Source organism: Bos mutus, chromosome 8 (genome assembly GCF_027580195.1).
Source record: "Bos mutus isolate GX-2022 chromosome 8, NWIPB_WYAK_1.1, whole genome shotgun sequence".
Classification (NCBI taxonomy): domain Eukaryota; kingdom Metazoa; phylum Chordata; class Mammalia; order Artiodactyla; family Bovidae; genus Bos; species Bos mutus.
Window position 1 is genome coordinate 73,297,158 of NC_091624.1, and position 19,155 is coordinate 73,316,312.

The window sequence follows — 19,155 nt, forward strand, 5'->3', positions numbered from 1 at the left end:
TCACCTAGATTCAGCACCCTGAGATCATCTTTGACTCAGCTTTGTTTTTTTATCCTTCATGTCTAGAATATAAGTAAGCTTTTGGTTTGTTTTAATCAAAATGTTCTTCCTCTTTACAAGTGAAAATGACTTGATAGCTGAAAATATACTTTAACACTGCTTTAAGCAGTGTTCCTCAAACTTAAAGATGGGAATCCTAGGTTTTCTACTTTGGGGTTTGATTGAAATTTTCCTTAATAAAACGCAGACTATTTACTTCATTCCTGAAGTCACCACACATGATGTCTTCCTCCCCTCAGTCATCCATCCTGAATAACTCAGAATTTTTTTTTTAATTTTTAATATAAATTTATTTATTTTAATTGGAGGCTAATTACTTTACAATATTGTATTGGTTTTGCCATACATCAACATGAATTTTTAATAACTCTTTTATTCAAAGACCATAAGTAGTGGCTTATTTCCTGATATATTTTTACTTGACTTTCCAGGCCCTCTTTGAAGGTCTGTTACCGTCAGTATTTTTTCTTGTAATATCCCTAATCTAGCCAGATTGTTCTCACTTTCCCAGTAGGACTATTTTATCTTCTTGTGTCATTTCTATTTCATTCTCCAAGTAAAGTACCAAATGTTTTTCTCCCACCCATGTATGTCATCCTCGTCCTTCAAGTCCCACTTCATCCTTAAGCCTTCTCTAGCTATGACCACCAGGTCACTGAAGCAATGTCTCACTTTTATGAACTTCTGGAAGTCTCTTAGTTTTTTCAGGGTAATTCAACTCTGCCATCAATTTGAATTCACTTTTTCATTAATTAATTATTAATTGCGTTGTGTTAAGCATGTACTACTGGAGCCAGACAGCTCCTTGACTCCAACAGAGTCTAACAGAATGACTGACCATAATACACACTCAGTATTGTTTGTTTAACCTGTAAGCATTATGCCTTGGCAGGGGAAATGCTGAAAATATACTTGTTAATTCATATGAATCCAATTTATTTTCCTTTCAGGCTCGTGATGCAGAAAGCATTATGCTAAATCTGGCAGGACAGCTCATCATGATGCAGAGGGACAGGTCCGGCCCTCAGATCCGAGAGAAGGACAGCAACCCTAACCAAAGGAAACTTGTGAGTTAAATGCAAGTCACTTAAAATGTAAAGAATGTCTGGGAGAAGGATGAAGGGATAAAAGAATTTAATAGCAGATTAGCTTATGATTTGGAAACTGAGAAAGTATATAAAATTAGTTGTAAGCCTTTGGGTGCAAGACTGTGAAAAGTGGAGGATAAGATCCTAAAATGATAATAAAATGTTCTGTATGCCAGACATTACTGCTTAGGTGTTATTGCTTGGAATAATTCTAATGGAAAAACAGGATAAATTGGTGAAGTTCCTTGGGGGAGGGGGGTTGTTTTGTTTTTAGATTTAAGTACACTTACTTTGAAAGGCAGGGCAGTATTATTAACTTTTTATTATTAATTATAAACAGATTCCTCTAATTTTCCTCAAAATTTATACTATCATTTTGAAAGACTTAAGAAACTAGTACCTAGGAAAACTTCACCTACAAATTTAATGGGAAAAGAACTGATTTCAGTCTCTTCTTCTCCAGTTGCCATTCTGTCCTCCTGTTGTACTAGCCCAGTCTGTTGAAAATGTCTGGACCACGTGCCGCGCAAATAAACAGAAGCGTCACCTGTTGGAGGCCCTCTGGCTGAGCTGTGGAGGTGCCGGGATGAAAGTCTGGCTCCCTCTTTTCCCCAGGGATCACCGCAAGCCCCATTCCTTCTTGTCCCAGCGGATCATGCTGCCTTTCCACATAAATATCTATCCCCTGGCTGTTCTGTTTGAAGATGCGTTAGTCCTTGGTGCTGTCAACGACACTCTGCTCTACGATTCTCTGTATTCTCGGAACAGTGCTAGGGAACAGCTGGAGGTGCTCTTCCCTTTCTGTGTCGTGGAGAGAACCTCTCAGATCTACCTCCATCATATTTTGCGTCAGCTGCTGGTGAGGAACCTCGGGGAGCAAGCTCTGCTCTTAGCCCAGTCCTGTGCCACGCTGCCTTACTTTCCTCACGTGCTGGAGCTCATGCTCCATGAAGTGCTGGAAGAAGAAGCTACCTCACGGGAGCCCATTCCCGACCCTCTGCTTCCCACAGTGGCAAAATTTATCACCGAGTTCCCCCTCTTCCTGCAGACAGTTGTTCACTGTGCCAGGAAGACTGAGTATGCCCTGTGGAACTACCTTTTTGCAGCTGTTGGAAACCCCAAGGACTTGTTTGAGGAATGTTTGATGGCTCAGGATTTAGATACTGCTGCGTCTTACCTTATTATCTTACAGGTAACAATTCTCTTCTTGTAAATGTATAAGAATTAGTGAGCATAAACCTAGAGGAAAAAGAAAGCAAATGTCCTTGGTTGGCACTGTAATCGTGCTTAAAGAACTAGTACAGGGACTTCCCTGGTGGTCCAGTGGTTAAGACTCCATGCTCCCAATGCAGGGGGCGTGGGTTCAATCCCTGGTCTCAGGGATCTAGATCCTGCATGCTGCAGCTAAAGAGTCCACATGCTGCCACTGAGACTCGGTGCAGCGAAATAAGTAAATACTAAAAAGAAAAAAAAGAACTATTAGAGTCAAGTTTTCTGTTCAGTTTTTATCTTTACTTTTGAAGAACTCAATCTTACTATATGATGGCAGAAAATTACTGTTAAAAAGTAGCATTGCAGGGTTGGTTTTTTTTTTTTTTTTTTATCCTGTTTGCCCATAAATAGGCCTAAAACAAATTAATGAGTTTACAGTATTATTTTGAATAATATTAAAGGAATGTCTTGTATGTATACATATATGTATATACATTGTGCCTAGTCACTCAGTCGTGTCGGACTCTTTGTGACCCCATGGACTATAGCCCAAGCTCCTCTGTCCGTGGGAATTCTCCAGGCAGAAATACTGGCGTGGGTTGCCACGCCCTCCTCCAGGGGATCTTCCCAACTCAGGGATCGAACCCAGGTCTCCTGCATTGCAGGTGGATTCTTTACTGTCTGAGCCATCAGGGAAGCCCGTGTATGTATGTACATATAATGTATTATAATACATATAATAATATGCCCATATTACATAAGATTATCAAAATATTATATAATAAGATCAGATCAGATCAGTCACTCAGTCATGTCTGACTCTTTGCAACCCCATGAATTGCAGCACGCCAGGCCTCCCTGTCCATCACCAATTCCCGGAGTTCACTCAGACTCATGTCCATCGAGTCACTGATGCCATCCAGCCATCTCATCCTCTGTCGTCCCCTTCTCCTCTTGCCCCCAATCACTCCCAGCATCAGAGTCTTTTCCAATGAGTCAACTCTTCGTGTGAGGTGGCCAAAGTACTGGAGTTTCAGCTTTAGCATCATCCCTTCCAAAGAAACCCCAGGGCTGATCTCCTTCAGAATGGACTGGTTGGATCTCCTTGCAGTCCAAGGGACTCTCAGGAGTCTTCTCCAACACCACAGTTCAAAAGCATCAATTCTTTGGTGCTCAGCCTTCTTCACAGTCCAACTCTCACATCCATACATGACCACTGGAAAAACCATAGCCTTGACTAGACGAACCTTTGTTGGCAAAGTAATGTCTCTGTTTTTCAATATGCTATCTAGGTTGGTCATAACTTTCCTTCCAAAGAGTAAGCATCTTTTAATTTCATAGCTGCAGTCACCATCTGAGTGATTTTGGAGCCCAGAAAAATAGTCTGACACTGTTTCCACTGTTCCTCATCTATTTCCCATGAAGGGATGGGACCGGATGCCATGATCTTCGTTTTCTGAATGTTGAGCTTTAAGCCAACTTTTTCACTCTCCACTTTCACCTCCATCAAGAGGCTTTTTAGTTCCTCTTCACTTTCTGCCATAAGGGTGGTGTCATCTGCATATCTGAGGTTATTGATATTTCTCCCGGCAATCTTGATTCCAGCTTGTGTTTTTCCAATCCAGCATTTCTCATGATGTACTCTGCATGTAAGTTAAATAAACAGGGTGACAATATACAGCCTTGACGTACTCCTTTTCCTATTTGGAACCAGTCTGTTGTTCCATGTCCAGTTCTAACTGTTGCTTCCTGACCTAAGTACAAATTTCTCAAGAGGCAGATCAGGTGGTCTGGTATTCCCATCTCTTTCAGAATTTCCCACAGTTTATTGTGATCCACACAGTCAAAGGCTTTGGCATAGTCAATAAAGCAGAAATAGATGTTTTTCTGGAACTCTCTTGCTTTTTCCATGATCCAGCGGATGTTGGCAATTTGATCTCTGGTTCCTCTGCCTTTTCTAAAACCAGCTTGAAGGAAGGAAGTTCACGGTTCACATATTGCTGAAGCCTGGCTTGGAGAATTTTGAGCATTACTTTACTAGCGTGTGAGATGAGTGCAGTTGTGCGGTAGTTTGAGCATTCTTTGGCATTGCCTTTCTTTGGGATTGGAATGAAAACGGACCTTTTCCAGTCCTGTGGCCACTGCTGAGTTTTCCAAATTTGCTGGCATATTGAGTGCAGCACTTTCACAGCATCGTCTTTCAGGATTTGGAATAGCTCAACTGGAATTCCATCACCTCCACTAGCTTTGTTTGTAGTGATGCTTTCTAAGGCCCACTTGACTTCACATTCCAAGATGTCTGGCTCTAGGTCAGTGATCACACCATCTTGATTATCTGGGTCGTGAAGATCTTTTTTGTACAGTTCTTCTGTGTATTCTTGCCATCTTTTCTTAATATCTTCTGCTTCTGTTAGGTCCATACCATTTCTGTCCTTTATCGAGCCCATCTTTGCATGAAATGTTCCTTTGGTATCTCTGATTTTCTTGAAGAGATCTCTAGTCTTTCCCATTCTGTTGTTTTCCTCTATTTCTTTGCATTGGTCGCTGAGGCTTTCTTATCTCTTCATGCTATTCTTTGTAACTCTGCATTCAGATGCTTATATCTTTCCTTTTCTCCTTTGCTTTTGGCTTCTCTTCTTTTCACAGCTATTTGTAAGGCCTCCCCAGACAGCCATTTTGCTTTTTTGCATTTCTTTGCCATGGGAATGGTCTTGATCACTGTCTCCTGTACACTCTCACGAACCTCATTCCATAGTTCATCAGGCACTCTATCTATCAGATCTAGGCCCTTAAATCTATTTCTCACTTCCACTGTATAATCATAAGGGATTTGATTTAGGTCATACCTGAATGGTGTAGTGGTTTTCCCTACTTTCCTCAATTTCAGTCTGAATTTGGCAATAAAGAGTTCATGGTCTGAGCCACAATCAGCTCCTGGTCTTGTTTTTGCTGACTGTATAGAGCTTCTCCATCTTTGGCTGCAAAGAATATAATCAGTCTGATTTCGGTGTTGACCATCTGGTGATGTCCATGTGTAGAGTCTTCTCTTGCGTTGTTGGAAGAGGGTGTTTGTTATGACCAGTGCATTTTCTTGGCAAAACTCTATTAGTCTTTGCCCTGCTTCATTCCGTATTCCAAGGCCAAATTTGCCTGTTACTCCAGGTATTTCTTGACTTCCTACTTTTGCATTCCAGTCCCCTATAATGAAAAGGACATCTTTTTTGAGTGTTAGTTCTAAAAGGTCCTGTAGGTCTTCATAGAACCGTTCAGCTTCTTCAGCATTACTGGTTGGGGCATAGACTTGGATTACTGAGATATTGAATGGTTTGCCTTGGAAACGAACAGAGATCATTCTGTCGTTTTTGAGATTGCATCCAAGTACTGCATTTCGGACTCTTTTGTTGACTGTGATGGCTACTCCATTTCTTTTGAGGGATTCCTGCCCGCAGTAGTAGATATAATGGTCATCTGAGTTAAATTCACCCATTTCAGTCCATTTCAGTTCACTGATTCCTAGAATGTCAACATTCATTCTTGCCATCTCTTGTTTGACCACTTCCAATTTGCCTTGATTCATGGACCTGACATTCCAGGTTCCTATGCAATATTGCTCTTTACAGTATTGGACCTTGCTTCTATCACCAGTCACATCCACAGCTGGGTATTCTTTTTGCTTTGGCTCCGTCCCTTCATTCTTTCTGGAGTTATTTCTCCACTGATCTCCAGTAGCATATTGGGTACCTACTGACCTGGGGAGTTTCTCTTTCAGTATCCTATCATTTTGCCTTTTCATACTGTTCATGGGGTTCTCAAGGCAAGAATACTGAAGTGGTTTGCCATTCCCTTCTCCAGTAGACCACATTCTGTCAGATCTCTCCACCATGACCCGCCCATCTTGGGTTGCCCCATGGGCACGGCTTAGTTTCATTGAGGTAGACAAGGCTGTGGTCCTAGTGTGATTAGATTGACTAGTTTTCTGTGAGTATGGTTTGAGTGTGTTTGCCCTCTGATGCCCCCTCTTGCAACACCTACCGTCTTACTTGGGTTTCTCTTACCTTGGGCGTGGGGTATCTCTTCACGGCTGCTCCAGCAAAGCGCAGCCATTGCTCCTTACCTTGGATGAGGGGATCTCCTCACCGTCACCCTTCCTGACCTTCAATGTGGACTAGCTCCTCTAGGCCCTCCTGTGCCCGTGCAGCCAGGGCTCCTTGGACCTGGGGTTGGTCCTCCCGGCCACCGCCCCTGGCCTCAGGCGTGGGTTGCTCCTCCCGGCCACCGCCCCTGGCCTCGGGCGTAGGGGAGTGGGGTGGCTCCTCCCGGCCGCTGCCCCTGGCCTTGGGCGTAGGGGCGTGGGGTGGCTCCTCCCGGCCGCCGCCCCTGACCTCCAACCGGGGGTGCGGGGGGGTGGGTAACTCCTCTCATCGCCACCCCTGACCTGGACGCGGGGTATCTCCTCTCCACCGTTCCTGCGCCGTCGCAGTCTGGTACTCTCAGCTGCTGTCCCTGACCTCGGTCGTGGGGTAACTCCTCTTGGCCGCCACCCCTCAGGCATGGGGTCCTCCCGCTTCTGCCCCTGACTTCGGACGTGGTGTGGCTTCTCTCAGCCACGCTTACCGCGCCGGTTGCAGTATGTTTATTATATAAGAAACATACTAATAAATAATTATTCTGAATATTAGTGGGTTTATCTGAGCCCTCCACAGTAATCTCTCTCCTGGTGCCATGGAATTGCTGAGAGGTAAAAGTTCTTCCAAATTACCATTGTTTTTATTGTTTAAAGAAGCTAACCATAAACCTGGTTTGAGATTCTGCCTGAAGCAGTTTTCCTGTCAGTTTATATGCTTCATGGCAGTTGACTGAGATATCAGAGGAGATACTGTGGCAGAAGGTGGGTGGCCCTAAGATTCTGTCTATTCTTAAAAGGCCTCACAATCATAAAAACAGAAACACAATAAATGCAGTCTTTTGTTTGTTTGTTTAATTTAGGTCACTGCTTAGATTTCAGTGATCTCCCAAGCAATGGAATTAGAAACTTTATCAGGATTCCTAAGTTGTGACTGACAGATGATAATTATAGTTGAACTTGCCTGTTAGGCGCCTCTCCATGAAGGCCAGGGCAAGCAGCAAGATTAAATCTGTGAAAGGTCACTGTGGGCGCCCATTGTGCAGCAGTAGTACATACTGTTGCCCAAAGCAAAGTTTTTGATTAAATCACATCCTCAGAAAGCTCTGCCACAGGACATAGACCAGAGCTTTTTTGGAGTCAGAAAGACAAATTTATACTCTTGCTTTTCTGCTGATCTTCAACAAGTTGTTTATTTCTTTCTTTGTTTAGAACATATATTTTTATTTCTCTCTTATCTAACAGTCCTGTTTTTGGGAACCTGATTTCTTTCATTTTGGATTTCTGACACTCTTGAGGGCAGGGGATTCTCAGTGTGTGGTCTACAGAATTCTGGGGGTTTCTGAGACATTCAGGAAGACTTCAGAATCAAACTAATTTTCATATTAATATTGAGATACTATTTAACTTTTTATCCTGTGCTTATATTTGTACATGGGCATTACACTCTGCATTACCATGCAATTATAATTTTAAAAAAGTTCTAAATGCATAATTTCAACAAGTTGTTTAACTCAGTTTTCTCATGTGTAAAATGAGAATGATATACCTCTTTTGAAAGTCACTAGGAGAAATGAAAGCGTGTATGTAAAGTTTAAGATATATGGCAGTAATGGGAGTGCAAGAAATCATAAATTGTATTACACCAGGGGAGTATTTGCCTCACTTCTTCTTGTATGGTACTTTTTAATGCTTCTTTTGATTTTACTAGTAAATTATTCCCTACAGTGCTATATCTGCATTACTTCTTTGGGTTTAGGGAAGCGTGGAGATAAAGAATTACTCATGTCTTCTCAAATCATTTGTAGTATAAAAGGAATTCTTGGTTGTTTTTCTAGAACATGGAAGTCCCAGCAGTAAGTAGGCAACATGCCACCCTTCTTTTCAACACAGCCCTGGAACAAGGCAAGTGGGACCTATGTCGACACATGATTCGATTTCTGAAAGCCATTGGCTCTGGAGAATCTGAGACGCCCCCATCCACACCTACAGCTCAGGTGAGTTGAAGAACTGCACAGCTTTGCTAGGCCACACACCCACGTGGCATCTTTCTTTGACCATACTGCACCTTGTGTGTAATCACAGGAACCCAGTTCAAGTGGTGGTGGATTTGAGTTCTTCAGGAATCGAAGCATCAGTTTATCCCAGTCAGCTGACAGTGTTCCTGCTAGTAAATTCAGCTTACAGAAAACACTAAGTATGCCATCCGGTCCTTCTGGAAAAAGGTAAAAGAATGAAGAACTGTTCCTGCTTTTAGGGAATTCTATAACACATTGCATTTCAGAGTCTTTGTAAAATTGGATCTTAGGAAAAAACTATTTGATCCAATTGCAATTCCTTTTTACATTCCCAAAAGGCTTCCCTTTTTTCTTTCTTCTAAATTCACTTTATTCTTTGTAGTGTTTTTGCCCTTTGTACTAGAATAGGTCTCAATGTGCCCATTCTAAATGTGACTAACATTAAATTACCTCTGATAATAGAGGACCAGAATAAAAAGGAAGATAGATCTGCAAATAATTCAAAAGCCTTCTTACAGTCAACAGTTTTCCCATTCTTTCCCAGTGTACCTTTTGACATTTTAGTCCTCATGTACTGGACTCTCTTGTGACCCTTTTGAGTGGAGAAGTCATTAAACAGTTCGTGCCAAAAAGTGTATCCTGGAGTCTGAAACCTGCATTATATGTAGATGGGTTAATATGCAGTAAACTCTGAACTCATGCTGAACATTGTAAAATAGATTTTCCTGTTTTGTGAGGTCCTTGCTTTCCTTCCTCTGTTGTTATGTGGTCTTGGCTCTTCGTTTCTTTCGAGAGAATCCTTTCTTTTATATTCCGTGTGTACTCTTACTACAGCTCCTGACACAGAATGAGAGCTTCCTGAACATTTTTACTGTGATGTTTTACAGCTTTTTCTTATCAGAGCCATTAATGCAAACACACACTCAGACACACACACACCCAGACACACACACACACCATAAACAAGTTAAATGCAACTGTGAAAGACTATAAAACAATTGCCAGGCAAACAGTAGCTACTCAGCTATACCCTGAATGTAAGTGGTGTTTAATATATACTAAGTGCGCACTGCTTGCCAGGCACAATTAAAACATTTCCGTGTATAGGTCTTTCAGTAACAGCTCCTATGGGTAAATATACTGTTATTATCCACATTATACAGGTGAAAAACAAAGGCCCAGAAAAATAAACTTGCTTTATATTCACAAAACTGTGTGGCAGAGCCAAGTTCAGAATGCAGGTAGTCCTGCTCCAATACTGCCCTCTCTGAAGGCACCCCATCACCCCAGTATCAAACCAGTTGTGACACACCAGTTCATAGGAATAAGGGGGAACAGACGATATTTAGTCATTCATTTTTTAAAATCTGTTTTTTTCTTATGTGTCTGTATAACTCACATTAAGAGACTACATTTCACTTTGCTTCCCTTCAGTCTCCTTGATCTGACCTCCTTTCCTCTTTTCATTGGTCTTTTCAAATACAGCGTTTATTTGCTTCCTTTCTTTACTTCATCCAGTCACTATCCTCTTCCTCATTTGGCTTTATCAGTCTCCTTTTTGTTTTCTATTCTGTACTTTTATTTTACACACATGTGTAAGAGGCTACTTACTGTGTTCCACCTATTGTTCAACAGGTGTGCTATCGCAGGGAGAAGCTCTGATACTTGATCTTCCTCTTCCCTCAAATCTCCTACCTCCTTGTCAGCATTTTCAGTGCTACTTCATAAGAAGTATGTGAAGCTTGTTCCGTAGCTTACTTGTGTTCCCACTTACAGATGGAGCAAAGACAGTGACTGTGCTGAGAACATGTATATTGATATGATGCTCTGGAGACACGCTCGGCGTCTCTTGGAAGAAGTTCGGCTAAAGGATCTCGGCTGCTTTGCAGCCCAGTTGGGCTTTGAACTCATTAGTTGGCTGTGCAAGGAGCGTGCCCGTGCTGCCCGAGTAGACAACTTCGTGTTGGCCCTGAAGAGGCTCCACAAAGATTTCCTTTGGCCACTTCCCATCATCCCAGCTTCTTCTGTCAGTTCTCCTTTCAAAAATGGAAAATACCGAACAGGTGATATAGGCTTTGTGTTACTTATACAAAAATTGTATTTGCTCCAAATGTTTAGATGTTTTTCTGTTAGTTGATATTCAAGGAAGTCTTTTCATTCCAAGCTTAGATAAAAGCTGACTTTTTGTAGATCAGTTGGAACATCCACCATTTGACTAAGGATGTAAATAGAAGTAGATCATGTGTCTCTTGGTCTTATGACTTTGAAGTTTAATTTATAAATCCAACCAACTGTTTTCTCAGATTATCAGCAAGTTGAGCATTGACTGAGTACAGAAGCTACCACACTTTTTTTTTTTTTGTAGGAAGTTTCCTGCAATGCAGGAGACCCTGGTTCAATTCGTGGGTCAGGAAAAGCTCCTGGAGAAGGGAACGGCTACCCACTCCAGTATTGTGGCTGGAGAATTCCATGAACTGTATAGTACATGGGGTCGCAAAGAGTTGGACACAACTGAGCGACTTGCACTTTCACTTTGGCATTGGTTAGTCACAGATCTCAAAATAAGCTAAATTGTGACTTACCTGACAGGATTCATTCCAGAGAAATGGTAAAAATATGTCTTTGAGAGCTTGGGCCGTCTTCTAAATTAGGAGAGGGCAAAGTGAACTGTATTTTGGTAAAAAAAATTTTTAGGTTTTTTAGTTCAGGTTGTAATCATCATTACTTGTGAAAATTCAAACAAAACCCTTTTTATTATGGCATTTGGAAGTTTCATGTTGTCTTAAAACCAAGGAAAATCATTTAAGGATGAATAAGGTTTTGCCTAGAGTTAAATGATGATAGAAGATGACTGCTGGGTGGCATTGTCTAGTCAGTGCATTCTGTTCCAGTCCAACCTCCCTGGTTCATGGATGGGTGATGCGGTGTAGGGACATTAATTGGCTTTGAACTTTTCGTATTTGGGGTTGGTGGGGGAAGAGAAGCTGAAAGAACTGAATTGGAAATGGCAGTATATGCACCTTTAATTCCCTTTTTTTGTGTGTGTTTCCAACTTGCAGTGGGAGAGCAGCTGTTAAAGTCACAGTCAACTGACCCATTTTTAAACCTCGAAATAGATGCTGGCGTCTCTAATGTCCAACGAAGTCAGAGCTGGCTCGGCAACATTGGTCCTGCTCATCAAGAAATAGACACAGCCTCATCTCACGGGCCACAGATGCAAGATGCCTTCCTGTCACCTTTATCTAATAAAGGTAGATATCATTTTAAATCCTAGCTCCTCATTAGTTTCTTTGGAGGAAAGTTTATATGCCGTATGTAGCATTTCAGAGAGAGCTTCACTCATTTCGAGATGTGTCCTTGAGAATTAGCATTAGTATCTGCTGGACAGGTGAAGAGTTACTAGCACAAGGCCAAAATAACTTTGGTTATACTTTGCCATGTTTATTTTACATAAATGAAACAGGTAAAACCTCACTACAGCTAAACACTAATAAATGAACCTTTGTAATCAATTTTGATGATACAGAAACACGAACTTTGAACCTCAAGTAAGCAAAACTTTATCCATGTGTAAAGAATTCCATTCTTCTCATAGGTGGACCTGTATTGTAAAAAATTGTTACCAGTTATCTTTTTATTTCAGCTGTAAAAACTTATGGGAAAAATTTTTTTATCTTGTAAATTCCTGCATGATACCCTTAATTTTGCATCTCAGCCTCCAAACCTAAGATTACTGTCTGACCCTTTACCAAAAAAATGTGCATCTTCTGCAGTTATAGTAATGGGTGAATTACAAACTGAAGCAGCTCTAAAGTGGTTTATGTTGTCTAGGTTTATGTAAGAGCTGAAGCAGCAGTTGGTCTGATTCTGTGGCTTCAATGGCAGATCCGCCTGATGCTTGACTCTCAGTGTGTGCTCACTGCTGCCTGAGCTGCTTCTGTGCAGGGAGGCGTAGAAGCCATGGCTGCTGTTATTGTAGCAGAGTACATGTCAAATCTACTGCTTTAAGGATTTTTAAGTGTACAGTTCATTTACATTCTTGGGCAACCAACCTGCAAAACTCTTTTACGTTGCAAAAGCAAAAGTTTATACCCATTAAAGAAAACTCTCCATCTCTCCCTCCCCCAACTCTGGGCAACTACATTCTATTTTCTGTCCCTGTGTAATTGCCTTTTTGTGTCTGGCTTATTTCACTTAGATAATGTTCTCAAAGTTCATCCTTGTTGTAGCATGCATGGGAATCTCCTTCCTTTTTGCGGTTTGGCAATATTCTGTTGTGTGTTCAAAGCACATTTTGTCTGTCCATTCATCAGTGGCCACTTGCATTGCTTCCACCTTTTGGTTATTGTGAATTACGCTGCAAAGAACGGGGGACTACTGTGAATATGGGAAGTCTCTTTGAGACCGTTTTCAACTCTTCTGGGGACTGTCAGCTCATGTGGTATTTCTATTTTCAAATTTTTCGTCATAGCAGCAGCCCCACTTTACTTCTTATCAACACTGGCAGGGATTCCAGTTTTGCCACATCCTCGCCAACACTTCTTTGATGATTTTGTTAATAGTAGCATCCTAATGGACCTGAGGTGGCATCATTGCTTTTCTTCAGAAAACCTTTTAAAGAGATCATTTCAAACATATGTTAAAAGGAGAAATAATACTATAATGGGCACCTTCCCTCCAACCCCCACTTCAGTTATTACCAACTCATGAATAAATTTCTCCTTCCTGTATAATTGAACTAAATCTAAGATATGATATGTTGTATTTGTGAATGTTTCAGTATATATTTCTAAAATAACTTTTTTTGAAAATAATGTCACATCTCTCTAAAAATTTAACAGTAATTCCTTAATACGATCAAATATCCAGTAAGTATTCAAATTCCAGCTGTTTTACAATGTCATAATATTTTTGCAGTTTAAAACAAAGTGAGAGTCACTCAGTCGTGTCTGACTCTTTGCAATCCCATGGACTATACAGTCCATGGAATTCTCCAGGCCAGAATACTGGAGTGGGTAGCCATTCCCTTCTCCAGAGGATCTTTCCACCCCAGGGATCGACCCCAGGTCTCCCGCGTTGCAGGTGGATTCTTTACCAGCTGAGCCACGAGGGAAGCCCAAGAATACTTTGAATCAAGATCCAAGTAAGATACATACACAGTGATTATGTTTCTTAAACTCCACTTTTAGTGCTTGTTCCCCTTCCCCATCTCTTTTTTTCTTCTTGCAGTTTATTCATTGAAGAGACTTGCTTCTGTGGATTTTCTCATGACTGGATTTTAGTTGATTGCATCTTCATGGTTTAAACAGTTTCTGTATTTCTTGTAGATTGGTGACTGAATCTAAAGACTTGATTGGGAATCCTCCGGTGGTCCAGTGGTTAGGACTCTGTATTCTCACTGCCTCAAGGACCTAGAACCTAAACTAAAATCCCATAAGCTGTGTGGCACCTCCCTCCCCCCAAAAAAGACTTGAACAAATTGTAGCTAGGTTTGTTGTTTCCAGAGGTGGGCAAGACTGCTTAATAGGTAGTAGTGTATTTTTCTTTTCCATGGCACATAATGCCTGGTTACCTCTCTGATGATTTTTTTTTTTTTAACATCTTCTACTATTTAATGTAACATGGGAATTTTAGTAGTGAATTTAATGTTTTGGTCTCAAAATCCTAAAGAGGAAGCAACATCTGAGAGACAGCTAATATTTTTAATTGAAGGAAAACATACATTAAGCTGGTTTGTGACTTTTGACAATTCTTCATCAGGTGATGAATGCAGTATTGGTTCAGCCACGGACTTGACTGAAAGTAGCTCCATGGTGGATGGAGACTGGACAATGGTGGATGAAAATTTCTCCACACTCAGTCTAACCCAGTCAGAGCTGGAGCATATCTCCATGGAGTTGGCGAGTAAAGGGCCTCACAAATCCCAGGTCCAGCTTCGGTGAGTTTCTCAACATTTTGGAAGCAGAGGATGCCTCCTCAGGGTGTTTGGGCAAATTGGGTATATAGGCTGCTTTCCCAATAACAACTGCCCTTCTCTTCATCCGTAGATCCTTCCTAGCATCAGTCACTGTGTTTCTGCTTCTGTATATAGGTATTTGCTGCACATCTTCATGGAGGCAGGATGTCTGGACTGGTGCATTGTTATAGGCCTGATTCTTAGAGAATCCTCAATAATCAACCAGATTTTGGTTATTATACAGTCTTCAGAGGTAGATGGAGAGATGTTACAGAACATAAAGACAGGGCTGCATGCTGTGGACCGATGGGCCTCCACAGATTGGTAAGTTATTAGGCTCGTTACCTTGACTGTCATCTGGTGACTCCTCCTCTTTCACATTAAGGCTTATTTCTGGTTCATTTATTTGGAGATTTATAGGTTGCTTAAAATAAAAACTCCTTTTGTATATTCATTTTTAAGAGTATTTTCTTTAGTTACCATTTTAGACCCAGTTATTTTAAATGAGTCATATTCATTGTTGTCAGTGGATGTGTGTCACTGAGGACTAATACAGTACAGATGACCTTAGAACCAGGGTGGAACTTGATGTTTCTAGTTCTGTGGAATTGAAGATGATAACCTAAAAACAAGTAAAAATTTAAGGTCTGTGTGAGTTGAACATTCCATAGCAGTTACTGACAAGCCCAAAATAAGAATAGTGAGTGAAAGTGGAAGAGCCTGTCATCTACCCCCTTTGTCACCAGTTACTTGTGGCTTTGGGGTTTCCCTCACTTGGGTCTAGTCTTCCTTAATTGGCAAATTCATTTAGGTTAAATGTTCTCTGAAGGTCCTGTTTTTCAAGTCTGAAAATCCTATTAATGGTGTTTACGATTATAGAATATGCTTTTTAATTGCAATACTGGATAAAGAATATCCACCTTTGCTGTCTGTGTTTACACTTAGGTTACGTGTAGCCCCCTCCATGGGGGCCTTTTAGAAAGGCATCTAAAAGCCTTCCCTTCCTCCTACCTCTGTGCCTCCTCCTGTACCCCATAATCTTTATCACTGACCCTGCTGTATCAGTGCTTAGTAAGAATCTATCCATAACATGCTCTGGAGCCTTTTGAATGTTGCTGATAAGAGCCAATTTCCTTTTTTTTTCTGCATAGTCCTGGATATAAGCCATTTTTAAACATCATTAAGCCACACCTGCAGAAGCTTAGTGAGATAACAGAAGAGCAGGTCCAGCCTGAAGCCTTCCAGCCAATGACTGTGGGTAAGACTCCTGAACAGACTAGCCCCCGGGCAGAGGAGAACAGGAGCTCCTTGGGCCATGGAAGCATCCCCCAGGGCGAGGTCGGAGGTAGCAGTTTGGTCAGCCGGAAAGAAGAGGACACAACTCGAGCAGAGGAGGAGGAACCTTTTCAAGATGGGACTTACGACTGTTCTGTGTCCTAACAACAGTGAGTACCATCACCACGGGCAGTATTAATTAGCATCAGCGTGCAACTGAGGACACTGTGACCTAGTTGGAAAATTTAACCAGGGAGAGAACACAGCTCAGAGACTCTGGTAAGGTATTATTAAATTTTAACTTTTTCCTCTACGAAATCTTGAGTCCATAAAAATGTGATATCAAAAAAAAGATCATCTTTCATAAAAGTTTTTTTTTAAGCTGCAGTGGAAAGTTGTGCAGAATATTGTACAGATGTACATGCGAACATTTTGGTTTTCTTAAAGATTGGTAGCTCTTAAACCACAGGGATTGTTTTGCCCCAGATGAGCTTACTTTTTCACTACTTAAAGCTTCCTATGTTTTCTGGTTCAGCGTGTGTTCCGGACTGCTTTTTAAAAATAAATGCTAAGGTGCTTGCTGTAGCTCATCAAGTACTTGAGCTACCAGTATGCCCCCTGGATCAAGAGCACTGGACTCCCTAGTTGGGCCTCTGAATAGATGCCTGCCCCGGTAGAACAGGCACCTGTAAGATGCTCCTCTTCTAGCCTCTTAATCCCGGTCCTCAATTGATGGAAGCTATTTACCTGTGTCAGCGTGCCTGCTTTTTGTCTAGCTTGGTTCCTACTAGGTGAGTGTAGGCAGAGGCCTGAGGAGTTCTTATCAATTATGCTATTAGATACCACTAAACTATTTTGTATCAAAGAATCGTATCTTTTTGTGAATAATTTTGTGTACATATACTCAAAGGCACTGTTCCTATTTTTAGGGCTTGTACTATAATTTGTAAGGTTTTATGCTGGATTCTGCATGGCTATAGATACTCACTCTTAGAACAAAGACAGGGCTTGCTCTTCTTTCCAGATATAAGCACTCTTCATAAAGGAAGACACATTTATTGGCTTGGTCATAAGGTAACAGAGATGGTCACACTGATCATGAAATGAAACAGGTTTTGTGCAAATTAATGTAGTTTCTTATTTATTGCTTTTGTAAATTGAATAAAAATGAACTCTGTAAATAGACTGCTGAATCCTGTATTATCACGGCTACTAAAAATTAGTATGTAAAGAATGCATTCTTCATCATAACTTCTTAAATATTTTATGTATTTCTAGATACGACTTAAATTTTAGTTTTCATACATTATGAAAACACAATTGCAGACTCAGTTGCTTCAGACTAAACACATATCCACTGTATGTATATCAATTACCTTATAACAGTATTAATTTAGATAGCTTGTTTGTACTGTGCAATTTGAACAAAGGAATGCAATGTTATTTTTTACAAAAACAAACTTATTTTTATAGTAACAACGTATTTGATGTGGACCAAATTCATACCACTATGTAAAACAGCCTCTCCTCTCATAGTGCAATTACAGTTTAGAAATAAAACTTGGTCCTCTATCCTTGCTTTTTAAAATGAATGGCTAGATTTAGTTGTCCTAGCCAGGTGTCCTTTGAAGGGAAACTCAAATTTGAAAAATGCTTTGTTCAAGAGTCATCAATGGTTTTAAATTACTGATTTTGATAATTTACTATCACTTACTTTTCACATTACAAGTGCAATACTTTGACATACTAAAATTCCTGAATAGGTGGAATATGTGATTACTGGTACCTGGCCCTTCTGGTGCTATGTTTATTTAAGCTTTTGTTTTAAACCACCTTTCCCTGAATCTTAAGATAGAAAATGTTTCCCATGTAAGTCCATGCAGCCCAGCAAGAAACTGAAGCAATTCTCCTGTCCTAGTCCATTATGAGAAGAAGTAGCATTACTTTTGTGTTTGGTGTATTTAGTCAATAAAAACGATTCACCATTGTAAACAGCCATGTTTACAGATATCCTCATGTGCTGCTGGGTTCATCTTGCACTCTTAAAAGCAGGGCACCCTTAAGTTAACCGTATTCCTATGGTTAATGCCATGACGGAAACCTTTCTTGTATAAAATACTTGTTTTGCAACCAACAGATATAGGTGGCCCCAAGGCAAAAAGATTGGCAGCTTTACAGAAAAACTTTTCTTTGGTAGTTTGTTATATACTTTAATTTTTTAAATCATATTTTAATTTTGCCTTGTTTGGATCACGTATTTGACTGTTTAAGCCATATTTAACCAATGAATTTAAATATTCAATATAACTATTTGAAGTTTAAATTATTTGCTGATACCAAAACAAGTTATTTGGGGGTAGAGTCAACCTTTGCTTGTAATTAAAAGTTGCTGCTACTTCTGTAATGTGTATTTTTTTTTTTAACTTGGTAAAGGGCAATAAAACCATTACATGAACTTTTTGTTTATTCATCAAGTTAACAGCAAAAAGTGTATGTATTAAAAGTCATTTCATTATATAATTCCACCTTTTAGAATTTTCCTTACAACTAGAAATTTATATTTAAAATGTATATGGGTATACCATTTTATGGATGTATTTCTTCACTCATCAGTTGAGGGACATTTGGGAGGAATTCAACTCGGACACTGATACGCAGGTTTCTGTGTGGACCTGAGTTTTCAGTTCTCTTTAGGAGTGGAAACGTTGGGTTATGAGAACTGGTTACTTTGGGGGCTGGGGGGTGGCGGGGAATGCTTAACTGTATTACAAAGTGCCTGTACCACTTTAAAAGAAAAAAGCATTCCACTAGTAGTGGATGAGGGTTCAAGTTTCTGCTGTCGACATTTGTTTCTGTATTTTTGGTTACAGCCGTCTGAGTTACGTGTGAAGTCGTACCTTATGGTTTAGGTTCACATTTCCCTGATGACTGACATCTTTTCATATATGATTATTAGCTGTTCATATCTCTTTGGAGAAAACAGTATTCACATTCTTTGCCCACTTCACAGATGGCTCATTTATTGTTGATTTGCAAGAGTTCTTTATATAGTCTAGACAGTTTTGCAAATATTTTTTCATTCTGAGGGCTTTTCACTTTCATGATACTGTCTTTTGAGACATAAAGTTTTTCGTTTTGGTGAAGTCCCCAACTTTTTCTTTGGTTCCTTGAGCTTCTGGGTGTTATATCCAAGAAACCATTTCTGAATCCTAGGTTATGAAGATTTATGCTTGTTTTTTTGTTTTATATTTTAGCACCTACATTTAGGTCTTTGATACATTTTGAGTTAATTTTTGTATATGGTATGAAGAGGTCTAACTTTGTTCTTTTGTATGTGACTACTCAGTTGTTATAATTTACTGAAAAGCTCACCATTTACTGAAAAGATTTTTTTCCTATTGAATTGTTGAGAATCAATTGACT

The 19,155-nt window shown here is 40.3% G+C and overlaps 1 protein-coding gene across 4 annotated transcripts in view; it reads left to right on the plus strand.

The window, feature by feature from the left end:
• Positions 1 to 18,187, plus strand: part of RIC1 (RIC1 homolog, RAB6A GEF complex partner 1) — a 145,942-nt gene extending 127,755 nt beyond the window's left edge. For all 4 annotated transcript variants that reach the window (XM_070375852.1, XM_070375855.1, XM_070375853.1 and 1 more), the window contains 9 exons: positions 1,011 to 1,127; positions 1,612 to 2,340; positions 8,322 to 8,480; positions 8,569 to 8,708; positions 10,278 to 10,564; positions 11,561 to 11,752; positions 14,262 to 14,439; positions 14,593 to 14,781; positions 15,609 to 18,187. In XM_070375852.1, the coding sequence (XP_070231953.1) occupies positions 1,011 to 1,127; positions 1,612 to 2,340; positions 8,322 to 8,480; positions 8,569 to 8,708; positions 10,278 to 10,564; positions 11,561 to 11,752; positions 14,262 to 14,439; positions 14,593 to 14,781; positions 15,609 to 15,897 (2,280 nt within the window). In that variant the 3' untranslated portion in view covers positions 15,898 to 18,187. The remainder of the gene's footprint in view (positions 1 to 1,010; positions 1,128 to 1,611; positions 2,341 to 8,321; positions 8,481 to 8,568; positions 8,709 to 10,277; positions 10,565 to 11,560; positions 11,753 to 14,261; positions 14,440 to 14,592; positions 14,782 to 15,608) is intronic.
• The last annotated feature ends 968 nt before the right edge of the window (positions 18,188 to 19,155 follow it).